A 20,616-nucleotide genomic window follows, 5' to 3' on the forward strand; every position below is an offset into this window, starting at 1 on the left:
CCCCCTGGCCGTGAGAGGGGGCGGTGAGGTGGAACCTTGGCAATGGGTAGGAGGTTTGGGGGAAAAATTCAGGAGGGTTGGGGGTTATGTTGTGAAGTATTTAGAGGTAAAAATACTAGAAATTTGTATAAGGGAGGCATTTATTATTTCTGTGTTTGTAAGTTGGTGACTGCTTGTATGAAGTTACTTAATTAGGTCTTCTTAGATTTCAGAATTTAATATTGGTCTGTAGAAAAAAATTAAGTGCAAAAATTGGATTTAAGTACTGTCTGATTAGATTAAAGCAGTTTACATTTTCTTAAGTGCATTTGTTTTTAGTGATTCAATGATATATGGTGCCACTTAGTATTGATGTGACTTTATTCATATGTTAACTTTATTTGGGTAACCTATGAATAGTGTCTTTCTGATTTATATTTTGATCTACATGGAAATATCATTTTTGTCTAAGGTGATTTTGCAAAATGAGAGGAGAAACCAGCACATCCTAAAATTACTTTTAACATTAGTTGTAAAATAGTTTGTGAATGTATGTAATTTGGGAGGTGGTTTTTAGTTAACATGGCGTAGAAACCTAGGTGGAAAATAAGCTATAGAAAACAATAGACAGTGTTTTTAAAATGTAATATAACTTATTTGCCATTATTATCTCCTTAACTGTCCATTTTAACCTTTCTCAGTACAACTAAATCAGCTACCTTTTTTTTTTTTTTAAAGAAACACTGCAAAACCTTTAAAATTATTACAGTGGCCCCCCATGAACTCATCACTCAGTTTCAGGAATTACCTACACTAGCCAGATCTATCTGTGCTTGTGTCCTCTGTCTGCCCACATGCCTCCCCGGGTTATAGTGAAGCATAGAGACATCATTTTATTCTTAAATACATCCCTCTTCAACCCTGACAATAACAACTCCTTTTGAAAACAACCACAATCCATTATCACACCTAAAAAAAGTAAAGAGTAATTCCTCAAAATCATCAAATACCTGTTACCATGTTTACATTTCCCTGATTGTTTCATAAACTTAAGTTTTTATGTTTGCTTGCTTCAAAACAGAATCCCCATAAAGTCCACACAGTACTGGGTGGAGAAGCTAAGTTATTTGCCCTATAGAGATTCTCACATTCTGGATTTTGCCTCCCGCAAAACTCCCATTTTGTTGGGTCATTTAATCTAAAAATGGTATCATTTAACATGGTCCTCTAACATATTTCCTATACACTGGTAATTGGATCTAGAAGCTTCAGGTTAAAATCTTTTGGCACTTCAAAGGTGACAGTGTGTTCTTTTATCAGGTGTCACAGAGTTGTTGGAAAAACAAATGAAATGATCCTTATGGAAGCACTTCTTAAATTGTAAAGGATTGTACACATAAGACTTTTTTGTTATTAGGGCTCTTTAGGTGATACATTTATTTCAGTAGAAGTAATTGGAAACTAGAGTCCTGGAAAATTGTATGCTGGAAAAGACCTGTAAAAGTTATAGTGAAGGGCTTAAAATAACCTAAAAGAGAGAAAAAGTGTGGAGATTTCCCCATAGTATATTACTTGGGAGATGATGCACTCACATTCTGTACTCTCTTACAGAAAAAAAAGAGACAAGTAAAAAAAAATTTTTTTTTCTCCTAAAAATAGTCTTCCCCATTCCCAAAAATTACCTTATGAGGATACATGAAATATAGTAGGAGGACAATAAGAAAGAAGGAAGGAAGGAAGCAGTGTCAGAGATACATCATACGACTAGAAGTGAGGATAAGAATCCCTACCATAGAAAACTTGACATTAAATTTGTGGCTTTAGGAAGGTGGAAATTTGACTCTAGAGAAAACAGCTTACGAGAGAAGAGAAGAGAAGCCTAGTCATGTATGTAATTCATGGCACCCACAGAAGACGGATATTTTTAAGATTTTTAAATATTTATTTAAATAATTTTTGTATGTGCCATTGACAGTAGTACCCAAAAGTTAGGATAAATTTATAAAAGATGTCTCTCCCTCTATATCGAAAATTACCAAAATTGAGAGAAATTAACAAAGATCTTAGTATAAAGTGATGTAAACCACCTTTATGGATTGAAAGATTCAATACTGTTAAAATGAGGAATTCCCCCCGTATTTATCTGTGTATTCGGCGCATTCCCAATTAAATTTCAGTAGTATCTCCAGGTAAAATTGGAGGACTTAGCCTACTCAATTTCAAGGTAAAGTTACAGTAATCAAAGTAGTTTGATATTAGTGAAAAATAAATATAGATTAAGGAATTAAAATAGAGAGTCCAGTAATAGATCACACACAATTGGTTTTTAGTAAAGGTACTTAGTTGAGTTAATGGAGAAAGTAAAATCTTTCCAGCAGTTGGTCGTGAACCAACCGCATATCCATATGGAAAAAAATGCATCTCAACTCTTACTTCACAAAAGTTGACCCAAAATAGATATATGTAAAACCCAAACCTACAAAACTTCTAGAAGAAAACAGGATAAAGTCTATGCAAACGTTAGCAGATGAAATCTTCTTAGATGGCATCACAAAAGGCATTACACACTACAGGAAAAAAGTGGTCATTTGGACTTAATGAAAGTTGAAATCTTTTCTTTCTGAAATGACAGGGTTTGTGACTTCTGAGTGATTATTACAGTGTTGGTTCCTCTTCCAGGTTGGGAGGTGATAACCACCGTCCCAGGAATTCTCAATACATTTTTATTACTTAAAAAAAAAAAGAGAAAGAAATGACACTGTTAAGAGAGTGGAAAGGCAAGCTGCAGGGGGTAGAATATTTGCAATTCCTACATCAGACAAAGGATTCGTATCCAGAAAATATAAAAAAACTCTTAAGAATGAAACTCAGAAAGCAGTTGGTAAAGGTGGGAACAGATACATCACAAAAGAATTCAGACGGCCAATAAGTGCATGTAAGGGTATTATACATCATTGATCATCACAAATGCAAATTAAAATGACAGTGAGCTAACACTACATACCCATTATGGATTGATTAAAATTTAAAAGACAGTTCCATCTGTTGGTGAGAATGGGGTGCAGTTAGAATCTCGTATCTTGCTGGTGGGAATATAAAATGGTACAACAGAAAACAACTTGGCAATTTCTTAAAAGTTAAGGATTCATCTACTTGAAGACCCAGCCATTCTACTGCTAGGTATTTACCTGGAGAGTCAAAAACATGTTCATAAAAAGACCAGTACATGAATGGTCATAGCAACTTTATTTTTTTAATAACTGGACCCTGGAGAGAACCCATATGCCCCTCATCATATGAATGGATAAACAAATTCTTTATCTAGCAGTATAAGGAGTATATTATTGATACATCAACAACATGGCTGAATCTCAAACTTACACTGTGAGAAAGAAGCCAAAGAGTACATGCTCTATATGATTCTACTTACATAAAAATTCTAGGAAATGCAGACCAATATGTAGTTCAGTGGTTGCCTGAGGATGGGGGTGGAGGGATAGAATGTTAAGGGACCCAAGGAGACTTGAGGGTGATGGAGTGTTTATCACAGTGTTTGTTTCATGGATAAATGTGTCAAACTGATTAAATAGTATATTTTAAGTGTGCACTGTTTATTATGCTTCATTTATAGTGTAGTAGACTTGTAAAAGAAAAACCTTCAATATCTTCTTGCTAATTACAACTGTGGTTTATAGGGTTGTTTCTTTAAATATATTTTCAGTGGAAGTTAATGCTAACTTGTATCCATTAACACTTCACTTTGTTTTGGGATAACTTACTTTTACTTATTTTAAATTTGAAAATTACCATAGAGCCTGTTGTTAGTTGGCATAAGAATTACTTGAGAGCTTGTTAAAAAACTCTTCTGCCCTACAGTTTGATTTAACTTCTAAATAGCTAGGCCATAGGTTCTCTCTCTCTCTCTTTTTTTTTAAGAGCGAGGGAGGGAAGATGGGGAGGGGCAGAGGGAAAGGGAGAGAGAGAGAACTTTCTTAAGGAGGCTCCCCATCAAGTGCGGAGCCAACGCTGGCCGGGCTTGATCTCACAACCCTGTGAGACCATGACCTGAGCCAAAATCCAGAGTTGGACCCTTAACCAACTCTACCCAAGTGCCCTAGGCCACAGATACTCTTGTTTGCCTTTGACAGTTCTGGTTTATACCTCTTATCTCTGTATAATAATTAATAGTGACTTCTGTCATTGTTACAAGTGTCCCAGTTTAGACAACAAATTATATGATCACTTTACATTTAGAGCACCAGGGCATTTCAAACCCTCATTCCTAAGCTTGGTATAAATAATGTGCAACAGCAGGTTCAAGTTAGTATTCCTTGACCTGAGGGGCTACTGCCATACTTGGCCAGTTAAGACAGTGAAACCTGATGGTTTGGTGGACATCCTGTGAAAATTGAGGACCTTAACAAGAGCATGTCTTAACTCAAACAGTAATTTGTAGACTAGTTCAGACAGATTGTTCCCTCTAACCTGTACATTGTTGGAACTTTGTGATAACTGATAGTTATAATAAATGTGATTTGAGGAAGGTTTAGTATCATCACACACCTTCTGAATTACTGTGGAAGTTCTAATCAACATATTTTGCTTTGAATCTTATATTCTGATTATTTGAAAATATAAATTTAGGTTAATTTGGACTATTAAATAAGGACAGTCCACCCCTCACTTTTTCAGTGATAGTGTATAAAAAGTTTTCTTTCGCATGAGAAACTATGCAGTTATGCCCGTGGTGGTTTTTATACAGTTCTTGATGGATTTTTTTAGAAGGGCTTGGTGTAAAGATACTTTTATAAGCAAATAAAATTCATAGGGCATTCTGAAAGGATACTGTTAAAATAGGTTGTAAACCAATTTTCTATATTTTCCCCTTTGGTACTTCTGCTCTTTATATCTTAAGCATGACCTTTATAGTACCAACCACCACCAAAACAGCATGCACCCGTCATCAGGGAAGTTCCTCTGGGAGTTAAGCCCTTTGGAAAGAATAAATATATAGAAGTATTCAAGAGGAAGGGGGGAATCAAGATTTTGAGACCTGAAAAGCCTTGTATTTTCCATCCTTTCCTATGGATGAAGCCTCTGGGATTTGGAGACATTGAAAGGCCTGCCAGGATTAGGACTAATCTCTCTCTCCTTTTCTGTACCCTGCGGTGGAGACTGGGTTTCTCCAGTTGATGTACCCTCCCAGGATTTTGACTCAGGCACTCATTATGTATGATCTTTTGATTGGTTTAAAATTTTATCAAAAAGTTGACAGTTTTAAAAGGTTTGTTGCTTAGTGTGGTTTTAGTGTGTATTGCTCCTTATGTGGATATATCTCTGATTTCATAAAATGATGGTTTGACAGCTTCTCTAAAGTGGCGTATGTCCATTTAAGTGAGTAGAGGTGTTCTGCTTTATATAAAAATTTGTTCATAAATTTTAGAATCTGTAGGTAAGAAACCCATATATCAAAGTAAATGTCCTAATTCCTGTGAAGATTATACTTCCCTGATAGCCAAAGACGTTAACATTCTCCAGTCAGTCCCTCCAACCTTCATTCACTAAAATTCAGTTGGTAGTTTATTGTTTGGTTTTTAAAATGGACACATGAAAAAATGCTCACCATCACTCAGCATCAGGGAAATACAAATTAAAACCACAATGAGATACCACCTCACACCTGTCAGAATGGCTAAAATTAAGTCAGGAGACAACAGATGTTGGCGAGGATGCGGAGAAAGGGGAACCCTCTTACACTGTTGGTAGGAATGCAAGCTGGTGCAGCCACTCTGGAAAACAGTATGGAGGTTCCTCAAAAAGTTAAAAATAGAACCATCCTATGACCCAGCAATTGCACTGCTAGGTATTTGTCCAGAGGATACAAACATAGTGATTTGAAGGGGCACCCCAATGTTTTTAGCAGCAATATCCACAATAGCCAAAATATAAAAGAGTCCAAATGTCCATTGATACATGAATGGATAAAGAAGATGTGATACACACACACGCACACACACACACATGGGACTATTACTCAACTGTTAAAAAGAATGAAATCTTGCCATTTGCAGTGACGTGGATGGAGCTAGAGGGTATTATGCTAAGTGAAATAAATCAGAGAAAGACAAATACCAAATGATTTCGCGAATACTTATGTGGAATTTAAGAAACAAAACTTAAGGGGGAGGGAAGGATAATAAAATAAGATAAAAACGGAGGCAAACCATAAGAGACTCTTAACTATAGGAAACAAATTGGGGTTTCTGGAGGGGAGGTGGGAAGGGGGATGAGGTAATCGGGTGACGGGCATTAAGGAGGGCACTTGATGGAATGAGCACTGGGTGTTATATGCAACTGCTGAATCGCTGAATTCTCCCCCTGAAACTAATACAGTATTATGTTGACTAAATTGATTTTAAAGAAAAAAATCATTTTTACTGTTTCTCCTGTAGTGTCCTTAGCTTCTGCATATGCTTATCTTCATGTTTCTTTTATTTTCTCACAGAAAGTACTTCAAACTAGGAATTTAAACCTAATTAAGAGGACTGTATTAAGGATGCCCCTGCATGCTGTTATTCCATTGTTGCAAGAGGTAACTGAGTATTTTTTTCATTTTAAGGTCCTAACACTGTGAGTTAAAGAGAAAATCTAGTGTTCAGAGAAATGGAATTACAGTATGTAAGCAAGCAGGGTATTTAGAGTAGATAATAGATCTACTCAAACAAAATTTACCTAGTCCACATTTTTTAATGTATTTTTTTATTGAGATATAATTCACGTACCATAAAATACACTCTTATTTAATACGTACAATTAAGTATTTTTTCGTATATTCACAGGCTGTGCAGTTGTCACGCCAAAAAAATAAATAAGTAAATAAGTCATGTACCACTGAGCCATTCCCCATTTTCCCTTACCCCCAGTTTCTGGCAACCACAGATTATATTCTGTCCCTGGATTTGTCTCTTCTCAATTTTCATTCATATAAATTGTGGCCTAGATTTTTATCAGGTAATTACTCTTACTGTGGGAATGTGTTCCTAGATTATGTTATACTGGTTGAACATTGAGGAATTAGGAAATTTAGGAATCCTTTAGGAGTAGTGATTTCCTAAGTCTTTTTGGGGGATAGGCGCAGAGGGAGAGAGAGAGAATCTTAAGCAGGTTTCCCTACCCAGCGCAGAGCCCTAATTTGGGGCTTGATTTGATGACCCTGAGATTATGACCTGCGCTGAAATCAAGAGTTGGGTGCTTAACCACCTGAGCCCCCCCCAGGTGCCCCCTTAATAGTCTTTTCTATATTTTTTTTTTGTATCGTGGGAATTGGTGCACATGGGCTGCCTCTGAAGTGTGGTTGCTAATACTGTTTTTCTCTCCCTCAGCTTACAAAGAGATTGCAGGGACATCCTAATAGGTAAGATATTTAGGTGACTTAAATTGCTTTGATTTTATCAATATTTTAGAGGTGATTCTTAAAAACAGCAGTTTCTTTTTTTTATTTATTTATTTTTATTTTATTTATTTGAGAGAGAGAATGAGAGAGAGAGCACATGAGAAGGGGGAGGGTCAGAGGGAGAAGCAGACTCCCTGCCGAGCAGGGAGCCCGATGCGGGACTCGATCCCGGGACTCCAGGATCATGACCTGAGCCGAAGGCAGTCGCTTAACTGACTGAGCCACCCAGGTGCCCAAAACAGCAGTTTCTGACAGCATGAAATTACATAGTCGGCAGCTCCACACTCTGAGTGGTAAGACTGTGTCTGTAAGGGTCAGATACTGCTCTTCCCACTTACTGTAAGTTGAGTGACTCTTATTCCTAAGATTTTAGTACAGTTTTTTCCTTTCTTTTAGGAAACTCCTGTGTAGTTTTTCCAGCTTCATTATCAGGTCATGTAATGAATTAGTAACGATTTAGTCCTAATCAGATGTAAAATTGCCTTTTGTAGAACTCCCCCAACCTCTGGTAGTTGCTAAGGCACTGTAAGGAAGTATTTTGTAGGACTGAATTTTGTGGGTCTTTTTTGTTAATAATTTGATGATTAAAGTATTCAGATAGGGAGTTGGTATCGCAAAGATCCTAAGCTGACAGTATAGTATTACCAGCGCTACAGTATATAGTTTTGGTTTTTTTTGAAAGATGTTATTTATTTGAGAGGATAGCGAGAGAGCATGAGCAGGGCAGGGTGGTGTCAGGGAGAGGGAGAAGCAGACCACCTGCTGAGCAGGGAGCCCGGCGTGGGGGCGATCCCAGGACGCTGGGATCATGACCTGAGCCAAAGGCAGGTGCTTAACCAACTGAGCCACCCAGGCGCCCCTGTAATTTGTCTTTTCTTAAAAAAAAGAAAAAAAAAATTAAAAGATTTTATTTATGCATTTGAGAGAGAGAGAGCACGAATGGCGGGGAGGGGAAGAGGGAGAAGCAGGCTCCCCGTTGATCAAGGAGCCTGATGTGGGACTCGAACCCAGGACCCTGAGATCATGACCTGAGCTGAAGGCAGACGCTTAACCAACTGTGAGCCATCCAGGCGCCCCTTTTCTTTTAAGTTTTTTCCCCGATAGACTCCATTTGTGTTTGGAGCTCACAAAGAAAAAATAATTCATTGATTAGGCCCAGCTTTTACACATTTTTGGTCTATATTTGCCTTTTAATGTGGCATAGAAATCTTATGCTGTTTGTACCTGATGATGAGTAGATGGTGGGTGTAAAAATGCGAAGTCAGTTGAGCCCAGTTTACTGCCTTGGGATCAGTTAATTACGAAGTAAAGCATGGGTTTTATTCTTGAATTGTTTTAGAGGAAGAGAGTTTTGTCCTGTTCAGTCCATGTTATTGTCCTCTCCTTCCTAAGAGATAAGTCTGTTTCACAGATCTCAGACTCATGAAGGGATGAGAAGATCATCAAAGTCAGTGGTTTATTTAGTAGTGTTGTTTTTCACAGGGCACAATTTATAGATCTTTACTTGGCCTGAGTTTTTCTAATACTATAACTCCATTGTATTTAATTTTGAATTCGTGAATATTCGTTTACTTGGATTTTTCTTCTTTTTTTCAGTGCTGTTTTAATGGTTCAGTGGCTAAAATGTGTGTTAACGGTCCATGCATCTTACCTATCCACAGTAAGTCTTCAGCTATAGTTGCTGAATAGTTTGGCTTTGATAAGGATTATAAACTGATATGTTAATGAAATCATCCTCCTTCCACCTGCCCTTCAACCATCAGCTGCTGCTTTTAAAGATTTTATTTTACCCCAGGTGAATTGTAATAATGTCATCGTTGTTGCTTTTTGTAAATTGGCCTTTTCTTTGCCCTGGATTTTTAAAAGTAATATATATTCTATAGAGAACTTTGAGAAATACAGAAAGGAGAAAAGTAACATACTGATAAATTAGCCTTTAGATGTTTTTTTATGTATATATATAACCTGTTCAGCAAAATTATTTTTACAATGTGTGTATCTCTCCATTGTTCTACCTTGTCCCAGGACAATAGAAGATAGCTTGTGGTAAAAATGAAGTTAAATATTTAATAGCTGTCATTTTGTGGGGCTGCTGTCAGGTCTTGGTTATCTATTACAAATGGAAGGGAGGAAACAACAAGTTTTAATCAATACCAGAAAACACAGTTTTATAATACACATATTTACATACATTTCATAATATGAATTGGGTTCTTTGCTTATTAAATCAGTTATATATATGTGTGTGTGTATATATATTTTTCAAGATTTTATTTATTTGACAGAGCGCTAGCACAAGTAGGCAGTGCGGCAGGCAGAGGGAGAGGGAGAAGCAGGCTCTCTGCTGAGCAATGTGGGGCTAGATCCCAGGACCCTGGGATCATGGCCTGAGCTGAAGGCAGCTGCTTAACCGACCGAGACATCTAGGTGCCCTAAATCAGTTATATTTTAAGTTTCTGGAAATAAAAATATACAATTTACTTTTTTCTTTTTCTTTAATTTTAATATCTAGCACCTTATAATAGATTTTCTTAATAGGTTATAGTGGATAGTTGAAGAAAGTTCTTAATTGCTCTTCTTTCTTAACACAGTTTCACCCAACTCCGTCTGGTCACTGTCCCTTGTTCTGTCTCAGGCTTCTTTTGCCTTCAGTAGTTTGAAATAGGGAAAACAAGTGGATAACCTGCTTTGAAGCCAGGAGTTTGTTCTTTATGTGTCTGGGGAGAATTCTGCCAGGATGTTAGAGTGGGGGGAGGTATAAGAACAGTGAGAATGGCTTTGGGGTTTCCCAGCTTGCGGAATCTTGGGATGAGTTGAGGGCAGTGGTGAGTGGAGTGGTGGAGTGGCGGGTGATGGGCACGGGAAGATTCCCACAAGCATCCGGACTTGGGGTGAACAGGACAGCACTTATTTTATAACCTCATTCATTTGCTTAGAAGTGAGTAGAGCCCTAGGAGGCCTTGTAGAGAAATCCCTTCTGGAGCCAAGGGTGAACTGCTGGAGTAGTGGTCTTGTGATGGTCACAGTCATGGCAAAACAGACCAGAGAAGCACGGTGTGGAGAGGGCTCCCCTGCCTACGGGAATTCTGTCCTCACAGAACAGTGCTTTTCCTTCCACCTTTCCTTCGCTTCCTCCTCCTTACCAGGTGTCCTTATCTTTAAGCTGAGGGACTGTGCTAGGCATGCAGCTTAAGGAATGGACAAGATACCCTGTTCTCCCTGTTCTGGAGCTTGTTGTGGGCATAGGGACAGATAAAAAAGAGATGATGGCCACTGGAATGTGATCACGTTAAACTTTGTTTTATTCATTTTTGTGTCTGTTTGCTGTTTAAAGTTTAACATTTGAATGAAACTCTTAGGCTAAATCGTCAGTGAGAGGAGGGCAAGTAAAGGCTAATTAAAGGGCAAAGAGTGGGGTTCTTTTTTTTTGTTCCCCTGGAGGGACAGATTTCATGCTTTAATTCCTTAAGCATGGTTCAGAGGATTCTTTAACAGGGAGTATGTTTGAAATACTGTAAGGTCAGCTTTGTACTCCTATCGCTCTGTTGTGCTGTCTCTGGAAGCTGTGAAAAGCTTCCTTTAGCTTGCTTATGGTATAGGTAGATAATGTGATATAATCAGAGTAAGTTTCAGAGCAAAGCCCTCTTTAGCCTGGAGATACGTGGTGGGGGTATTTTTTATTTAATGTTTCAGTTATATTGACCTTTCTATTTTATTTTTAAATTTTTTAAATTATTTTTTAACTTATTTTTTTAGTAGGCTCCACACTCAGCGTGGAGCCCATCTTGGGCCTTGAACTCACCACCCTGAGATCAAGACATGACCTGAGATCAAGAGTCAGACACTTAACCGACTGAGCCACCCAGGCATCCCCCTGTATTATTATTTTAAAAAACACACTATTTTTTGCCATTAGGACATTAAAGGCCGGCCTGTGAAAATTTGCGATGTTGCTAGGCTGTGTTCCAAGCAGCCACTGCCACAGGAGGTGTAAGCAGATGCTTATGGTGCAGTGGCTGAATACTTGGGTGTTTCTGAGCATGATTTCTATGTTTGTTATCTATACTTTGTCATGATAGTATGAATATGATAATCTTTTTTCCCCCCTAGTTGCCTGATCTGGTACCCCAGCTGGGAACACTATACCAGTTAATGGAAAGCAGAGTAAAAACTTTTCAGAAACTCTCCCACCTTCATGGAAAGCTAATTCTTCTAATCACTCAAGTGAGTAAATCAGATTGTTTTGTGCTAAACTTTAGATGTGATAGGAATAGAGAGGAAAAGGATCGTTTACCTGAACATCTAAAGCCCCATGTTTCAGCAAGAAATTGATAGATCAGGATCCAGGCTTTAACTTTGGAAATGTTATGTATTTGACAGTTGGTAAACTTACTTGTGCCGGATTCAGCTTTTCCTCAAAGGTTCTCACTGTCCTATGTCAGTTGTTAATATAGTTAGGATGGTTGTGCTACTATGAACAGCAAGTTACAGGGTATTTATATACAGTTACAGTTTTGGCACAGAAGCAAGTTCTGATCACCTTAAAAGGTATTCAGCTTTTACAGAGTAATTCTTTATTCTTGTATTTAACAAGTTTGTTTTTTGCCCTGTATTGATCTGCATTTATTAAGGTCATCCGTCATACTGGTTGAGGGCAAGTTTACTGTTGGGGAAGGTGGGGTGTGGTGGTGACTGTTATGCTTGCGATAACCTTGTACTCTACTTCATAATAGTACTTGATTATCTTTCAGGTTACAGCGTCAGAAAAAACAAAGGGAATGACTTGTCCTGCACAAAAGGCAAAATTGGTGTTTGAGGAAGGTAAGGCTTGAGGGTACTATAGATCTAGAATTGGAACATTCGTTTTTTAACATTGAGTTCTGTTACCTTATTTTGTAGAACATGACTGTGAGTAAGATCATACTATGGCACACCAGATTTTCTTTTCTTTTTTTTTTTTTAAAGATTTTATTTATTTATTTGAGAGAGAGAGAATGAGAGAGAGCATGAGAGGGAGGAGGGTCAGAGGGAGAAGCAGACTCCCCGCTGAGCAGGGAGCCCGATGTGGGACTCGATCCTGGGACTCCAGGATCATGACCTGAGCCGAAGGCAGTCGCCCAACCAACTGAGCCACCCAGGCGCCCGGCATACCAGATTTTCTAATAAAATGGGCAAGCCTGTGGCAAAAATACCATCCAATAAGAAAAGAAAAGGTGCAAATACTGTATAGTAAAACGAGAAAGGGCACTGGGTATGGAAGATAAATTTAAGTGTAGGAGAACACTATGAACAAACTTAGGCCAGCACATTAAAACCCTAGATGATAAGAGGTAATTTCTTAGGAAACATTAATGACAAAAGTGACTTAAAAATAGAAATAGAGACCTTCACTAAGCCAGTGGCCTTGAATTGATTTAATCAAAACTTTTGCTCAAAGATGCCAGGCACAGAGTTTTTATAGGCGAATTTTATCAGTCTTTCCCAGGAACAAGTCCTTTTTGTCATATATAACAATTCAGGCATTTTGTGAGTCAAAACCAGGTAAGGAGAGTTAAAACATTTTAGAATGGTTTTAAATATCTTGAGTAGCAAATTGATTACAGAAGTACTTAAGATAATATGTCATTACCAAGTAGAATTTAAAGATTGTAAGGCGATTTAGCATCAAGAGATCTATTTAATGTAGTTACCACATTAACAGATTAACAGGGAACAATATATATTAATGATGGAGAAAAAGAATTCAGTAAAATTCAGTCTTCATCTCAGTGATAATCTGAACAATCTACGAATTTAAAGGAATTTCCCTAATCTCTATCAGACAAAGTTGAGAAGCATTCCCATAAAGTCAGGAACTAGACAATAATGTACCTTTTATTTCTTCTGGATATCTTGCCTAGTATTGTATGAAAGAAGTGAATTCTAGAGCACTGGACTTGGCTGGCAGTTGTTATCCTTCTCAACTTAGAAAATGCAGCAGAATTTACAGTTATACCATCATTAATGAGATAGGGAAGTAAGCAAGTTTATTGGACACCCAAGATCAGCAGAAAGGAATCAATTGCATGATTGTCTCAGCAATGTATTGTATGTCTATTAATGTATTTCCCAGTCAGAAAATGTATTAGGAAAAAAGTTGCATTCACAGCAGCAGTCAAAATTATGAAGTACCTAGATAATAAAACCTTTATAGAGAAAATAATAAAACATAGCTGAAGGACATAAAAGCATACCTGAATTAATTACTTAGACTTTTTTTTTTCCAGTTTTACTGAGATACAGTTACATATAACATATTTTTTTTAGGTGTACAACATAATGATTTGATAATCTATGTATATATTGTGAAATCACCATTGTATGTTTAATTTACATCTACCACCACACATAGTTGGAGTTTTTATTTTCTTATGCTGAGAACTTTTTACTCTCTTAACAGCTTTCAGATACACAGTACGATATTGTTTAGTGTGGTCACCATGCTGTACGTTATATTCCCAGGACTGACTTCTCTTATAATTGGAAGTTTGGACCTTTTGATTTTCACTCATTCCCCCCATCCTCCACACCTCTGGCAGCCACCAGTCTTTCTCTGTGTCTATTGGTTTGGTGTTTTAGATTGCACATCTAAGTAAGATCATACAGTATTTACCGTTCTCTGTCAGACTTATTGCACCTGGTACAGTGCCCTCCAGGCCCGTCCATTTGTCACAAATGGGAGGGTTTCCTTTTTTTTAATAGCTAAATGGAATTTAATGGCTGAATGTATATCACATTTTCTTTAACCATCCATCCAGTCCATCGATGGACTCTCGGGTTGTTCCTATGTCTTGGCTGTTGTAAATAATGCTGCAGTGAACATGGGGGTGCAGGTATCTCTTAGATCCTGATTTCGTTTCCTTTGACATATACCCAGCAGTGGAATTGGTGGATCATCTGGTAGCTTTATTTTTAGTTTTTACTTTCTTAGGGAGCCTCCATACTGTTTTGAATAATGACGGCACCAATTTACATTTCTACCAACAGTACCATGAGGGTTTCCTTTTCTCCACATCCACGGCTTAGTTTTTTAAGATGGATTTTGTTAGGGTTTTGGTACTTTGTCCTACTCAGTGAGATCTTGATAAATGGACTTTTATGCAGATAAGAATATTAATGTTACTGCTTAGATGGATGGTAGCTGAATGTAGTATTTCTAAAAGTAAATTCAGGAATCGGACTCTGTTTAGTTGTTAGGGCTCTGCCCTCTGCTTGTTGATCACCAACTTAAGGCTGTGTTTTTCCCCTTGCAGAATCTTCTGAAGAGGAGTCAGATGACGAAATTGCAGAGAAGGACTCTGATGTGAGTACCTTGTTTCCTGGTGCATAAATCTGCCTTTACACCCTTGCGCTCTGTACGAACAAGGCCTTCATGAATGCTTTCTAAAGTGCTTCATCTATTTCCACCAGGATAACTGGGATGAAGATGAGGAAGAGAAAGAAAGTGAAAAAGATGAGGATGTTGATGAGAACGATGAGGAGGAGGAAGATGCTGAAGAAAAAGATGAAGAGAATGGGGAGGAGGACAGGGATGTAGCCAGTGAGAAAGAATTAAATGGAGATTCTGACTTAGATCCTGAAAATGAAAGTGAAGAAGAATGAGGACGGAGAACAAGCCGATGGAGCTGTCATCTCCGGTACACCTTCCCCAATGCTGCCGAGTTCTCCTGGGAAGGGTTGTCTCTGGGACAGGCGCCAAGGACCGTTGCACATTTCCAGATTCCTCGTGGTGGTTCCCATGCCGTCTCGCTGTCCTGAGCACCCCAGACTTCACTGTGTATATAAGAGTGTTTCCTTCAAATGTTAATAAACTTTACACAGCAAATAGACACCTTTTCTGCAATGTACTGACATGAGTGTCCAATATATGGTATATTTTTATAATATAATATCCCAGTATGGTTGGTTATAGCAAGAATTGACATAAGTGAAGACACAGACATCTCCCATGTAGGGTTTCAAAAACTGGACTTTTGTGAAGGAGTCAGCTCTTATCTCAGGTTGGTGTCTTTCATCAGATCCAGATACAAAGCGGCACTAGTGAAAACAATTTTTAAGTTGGTCCATTTTCATAAAATACGAAGGGATAACTAAAGATTCGGAGCAAAAACAGTTGGGATTTAAAAACTTTTAAGTATCAGTATCCCTAGCTTGCTATTAATGGTGGTGATCTGATTTGAGTCAGGTTGAGTATTTGGAGTGCTTCCCCCAAACAGCCACTTATTTTTTAAGCTGTCATGTGGAATATTTTTTTAAAACACAAAAAATTATGGTAATTAAAAACTAAAGAATTAGCCATATTAAGGATTTTTCTTGACTGCAAGTTGCCTGTAAAGAATCATCAGTGTATAGATTTAGAAGTACTCATTATCTGCAACTTTTTAAAAAATTCAGTTATAGCTGCTTTTGAAGAGGTTTTCATTTTTATTTAAATTACTAATGGATCAAAGAACAACTGTTTATTTTTTCTCTTTGGTTTTAGATATTAATGATAACCTTGTTGGAATTTTTTTCCAAAGAAAATATTTTTATAATTCAGTAACTTAATGTTTTCCTTCCTTTTCATTACCCACTCTTGGCAGTGTTAGGGTATCTGTTTACCTTTAAAATAATAAATCTGACTCAAGATTTTTTATGTATGTATAAATAAGTATTTTGGTGTGCTACAAAAGCCTTTTCAAATTATCAGTAATTTTTTTTTTTTAAATTAAAAAAATGAGCCAGTATTTGTGTAGTGCTCTCTAGGGAACAATGCAGATGGAAGCTCAACTCTAAGGGAGGGCTGGGGAGATGGGTTTATTTTTACCACCTGTGAATATGTAGAACACAAAACCATTATCTCTGAGGGACTTTTTAACTTTAATGGCAGAACAGAGATTTCTGTGCTCAACTCATAGAGCTGGAGCCACACAAGCATCTTGGGAAAACAAGTTTGAGCCGCTACTGGTGTAATGTACAGTTATATTTGTCTATAAATGGAACTGTTTATGGCAATTTAATACCATTCTCTTTGTAAAGTGAATAAATATTCATCTTTACCCGGTGCTTGTCTTGTGGTATATGTAGAGGAACACAGCCACGTTTGGGCTTGTGTGCAGGTTTCAAGGAAGTGATCTTACTCCACTAGCATTAAAAGGTAAGCACGCTCTCTGGGTTTGTTGGAAAACCTAGAATTTGTAATGAAGTGAAAGAACCAAGAACTTTGAATTTAGATGCAGCCCCGCTTGGCTGGGTGATGCTTTCATAGCCTGAGGCTGCAGCAGCATCACCAGGATGGAGGTGCTCATCCACTGGGTCCTGCTTTGTGTCTGAGTCTCCTTTCCCTGCACGTGACTCTCCCTGAAGGAGTCGAGTACGGTGTGTAGTGATTGCTTACTCATTATTTTGGGGGTTAGACAAATCCAGGGCTTAATTAGGCTTGTCCCAAAGACATTTCTGGTTTCAGGGTATTTTTCACTATGTTGTTGCATTCCTAATCCAGGCAACATTTTCTGTGGGTAGGGTCATCTTTTCTGAGATAATTTTCTTCCCAACCTTTGATTTTGAAAAGTTAACCTTCCATCATCACCAAGGATTACACATTGTATTTAGTTGTTATTGCTCTATTTGTGTGTGTGTGTGTGTGTGTTATTGCTCTATTAATCCAGAATTCTCCCTTGTGTGTTTGTGTTTCATGATTTTGATGTTTAAATGATTCCACATAAATTAAGCTGTGTTAGAGAATGTTTTATAACCTGGATTTGTCTGTTTCCTTATGATTAGATTCTGGCTTAAATGTTTTTTGGCAAGAATACTAAATAGGTAACTGATATTTGAGATTAATTTGTAAAAAGTAGTTCTTTGGGTATAGATGAATATAGAGTATGTTTTGACATAAGTAGATGTCCAGCTTTTAGGTTTGGGACTTCTGAAGTTTTAGTGCAGAGGGATGTTTGAGGGTCAGAAACAGGATCTTGGTAGTGAGAACACTGGGTATATTGATGCTATATAAGGCTGTTTCCTGTGGAAGTTAACTCTTAGCATTGCACCTTCGTTCATTTAACAAATATTTATTGATTGCCAACTCTGTGCCAGGGATTATGTGGTTGCTTGGTATACATCACTGATTCTGTCCTGAGGAGCTGACGTTCTACCAGAGAGATCTAGGCAAAAAACACTGTCAAGAGTAAGTAAATTCAATGTAGTATGTTAGAGGGTGGTGACTTCTGGGGAGAAAAAGTGGAGTAAGGAAATGGGGAGTCTGGGTGCGGGGGCGGGGGTGTAGGTTGCAGAATTAAATACACGATCAGGTTAGGGTTTATTGAGAAGGCGAGACTTAACAGACTAGGAGGGGTGGGAGTTAGCAAGTGGGTATCTGGGGAAGTGTTCTGAGTGAAGAAACAGCAAAGGCCCTGTGGCTAGCACATGCCTGTGATTGTATTAGAGAGATGTCAGTGAGACTGGAATGGAGGGAGAAAGGGAGAGTGCATCAAGAGGTTAGCGGAGAGATACTGAGCAGTCAGATAGCAAAGGCCTTTCAGGCCACTGTAGGGACTGGTCATGCTCTCAATGAAACACTGTTGCAGTGTTTGAGCAGAGGGGTGCTCTGCTCTGGCTTCTGTGTTGAGGATTTTGTATCACCCTGGTGCTATGTTGAGAAATTGAAGGACTGCATCCTAACAGTCAGAAGCCAGTAGGATACTTTTGCAGTAATCCAAATGAGAGATGATGGTGACTTAGGCTAGGGTGGTGGTCATGGAGTTTGGTTGGTTTCTGGATTGTTTTAAAGTTAGAGCTAATGGGATTTCTTATGGGGGAGGCAGAGGAGTCAGGGAAGACTCCCAGGTGTTTTTTCCCTAGAGCACCTGGATGATGCTGTGGGTGGAGCAGGTTTTAGAAAAGTAGATCAGGAATTGAGTTTTAGACATGTTGAGTTACAGATACCTAATTAGGAATGTGAATACATACCCAGCTGACTTGGGGAAAGGTCGAAAGGGAGGCGGAGATTTGGTATTGACATGTATGTGACAGTAAAGCCACAAGACTGGATGAGCTTCCCATGGAGTGAAGGTACATAGGAAGAGCACCCAGGCCTGATGCTCCAGCATCAGAGTGAGAGAAGAGAAACCCCAAGGGACCCATCCAAGAGAGAGTGTCCGTAACGTAGGAAGGATTAACGTCTATTTAACTCTTCGTTCTTTTCAAATCTGAATTCATGACAACCTTTAGCCCTGATTTCTTTCAACTCTTAAGTGATGTTCCTGGTGAGTCCTCCCAGGCCACAGTGGTTATGATGTCCGCCCTCTGTATGACCGTTTGTTGATCCCTTCTTTGAAGGCAACTCAGGCATACAGTTTATTTTTTTAATCCAGTGTTGTGGTCTTCACCTTTATGGCCCCTCAGCACTGTCCCTTGTGCTGACCCATTATGTGTCCAAATTGTATATGGATTGGGAGATGCAGAACGAGAGGTCACAGGAATGTGGACAGATGAGCAGGCATCATTCAGACAGGAAATGCAGTCTGGCAGAGGCACCGGATAGGTAGGGTTCACTCTGATGCACAGTGCTGGCTGACTTGCCGTGAGAAAACCAGATGGGCTGTACTTGGCAGTACTCTGATGGATTGTCATAAATATGTGGATGACTTTTAATAGGAAGGTCATTCTGAGAGGAACAGGGCAATTATAAATGCACTTGAGGAGGTGAGGAACGTCAAATGAAAAACCCAAAAGTTGAGGTACCCGGGTGGCTCAGTTGACTGGTTAAGCATCTGCCTTCGGCACAGGTCATGATCCCAGGGTCCTGGGATCGAGTCCCACATTGGGCTCCTTGCTCAGCAGGGAGCCTGCTCCTCCCTCGGCCCGCACCTCTCCCTGCTTGTGCTCTCTCTCTTGACAAAATCTTAAGAAAACAAAAGAAACCCAAAAGTTGAAAATCACCACTTTAAAAATTGCCTGGCATATTGTTTGCAGGTAATAATGGCTCAAAGGGGGAGGAAAGAACTCTACTTACTGGCTGCTGAAGTTAAATAAAGGATTTCCTGAAGAAGTAAGTAGGTATGAAAGCATTTGGTTCTACCCTCGGCCCCACCACAGTGTGTTTTCTAGTTAGAGGGGAAGGGGCATGATGGCTTGGCAGTGCAATCCCTGAAGTCTGAGGCCATTTGGCTACTGCCTTAGCTGGCCTGGTGTGGTCACAATGCTCTGAAACTGGGCCAAAGCTTCTCAGGTTCAGAAACCTAGTTCTATCTTTGTCCTTAGAGTCGCTGCATTTTCACAGAGTGAAATCATTAACCAGGCTTCTAAGAAAAATTGGTATTTGGATGGTATTTACAGTGAGAAGTCTACCTCTCAAGTGGAGCAGAGTGTTCATGTTGGGTGGTGACATGTCTTCTTTCTGCACAGGGAGGCGACAGAGTAAACTGGCTTTATAGCTGGAAGACTGTCTTTGAACCAGAGTGTGGAATTGGAATAAGAGAGATGAATTGGATGGTCTTACTAGCTGGTGTTATGGGCCGTGAGTAGTCTAGTATCAAAGGGGTTGGGATCTTGGCTTCCCTGTATGTTGCTCTGGGTCCTCTCGCTTCATACTGGTCCTTCTCCTTTTAACAGCACAGTCACTGTGGTTGGAATGCTGGTGTTTGGGGTCTCCTCAGACACCCACTTAGGGCAGCTGGATTAGGGTATTCTAATCATTTGAGGGGACAGCTTTCTCCTGACCATGGGTACTGTTACCATACGGTTACACCTAAGAAATAAACTTGCTATTTTCAGCCCAACTTTGACCTTGTTTATTATATTTAAGCTAGCAAAATCTGGCTCCTCCCCTTTTCTTTGATTGTGGTAAAATACACATAAAATGCACCATTTTGACCGATTTTTAAGCGTACGGTTCTGTGGCATTCATTACATTACATTGTTGTGCAACTGGCAAAGTCAATTGGTGAAATTCATCATAGGATCAGGTCCAGGAAATGAAAGAGGGCAAACACAAATACAGTTGGTGTGCTGTGGAGGGACCCAATTTAGGGCCAGAAGCTTCAGTTCTGGGCTCACACTGCAGCATGGCAATGATAAATCTACTTAATTTCTTCTTTTTTTGGTCTGTGCAGGAGAGTAACAACAGTGCTGTCTGTTACAAGAATGCCGTGAGAACCAAATGGAAC

General features: G+C 38.9%; 1 protein-coding gene across 1 annotated transcript in view; it reads left to right on the top strand.

The window, feature by feature from the left end:
• Window positions 1-15,302, top strand: part of WDR43 (WD repeat domain 43) — a 46,697-nt gene extending 31,395 nt beyond the window's left edge. Inside the window, exons 12-18 of the mRNA XM_021697745.1 lie at window positions 6,485-6,571; window positions 7,362-7,393; window positions 9,029-9,092; window positions 11,543-11,656; window positions 12,184-12,253; window positions 14,725-14,774; window positions 14,882-15,302. Coding sequence (XP_021553420.1) covers window positions 6,485-6,571; window positions 7,362-7,393; window positions 9,029-9,092; window positions 11,543-11,656; window positions 12,184-12,253; window positions 14,725-14,774; window positions 14,882-15,073 — 609 coding nt within the window. The 3' untranslated portion in view covers window positions 15,074-15,302. The remainder of the gene's footprint in view (window positions 1-6,484; window positions 6,572-7,361; window positions 7,394-9,028; window positions 9,093-11,542; window positions 11,657-12,183; window positions 12,254-14,724; window positions 14,775-14,881) is intronic.
• Window positions 15,303-20,616: the final 5,314 nt, after the last annotated feature.

The sequence above is a fragment of the Neomonachus schauinslandi genome, chromosome 10, assembly GCF_002201575.2.
Source record: "Neomonachus schauinslandi chromosome 10, ASM220157v2, whole genome shotgun sequence".
NCBI lineage: Eukaryota > Metazoa > Chordata > Mammalia > Carnivora > Phocidae > Neomonachus > Neomonachus schauinslandi.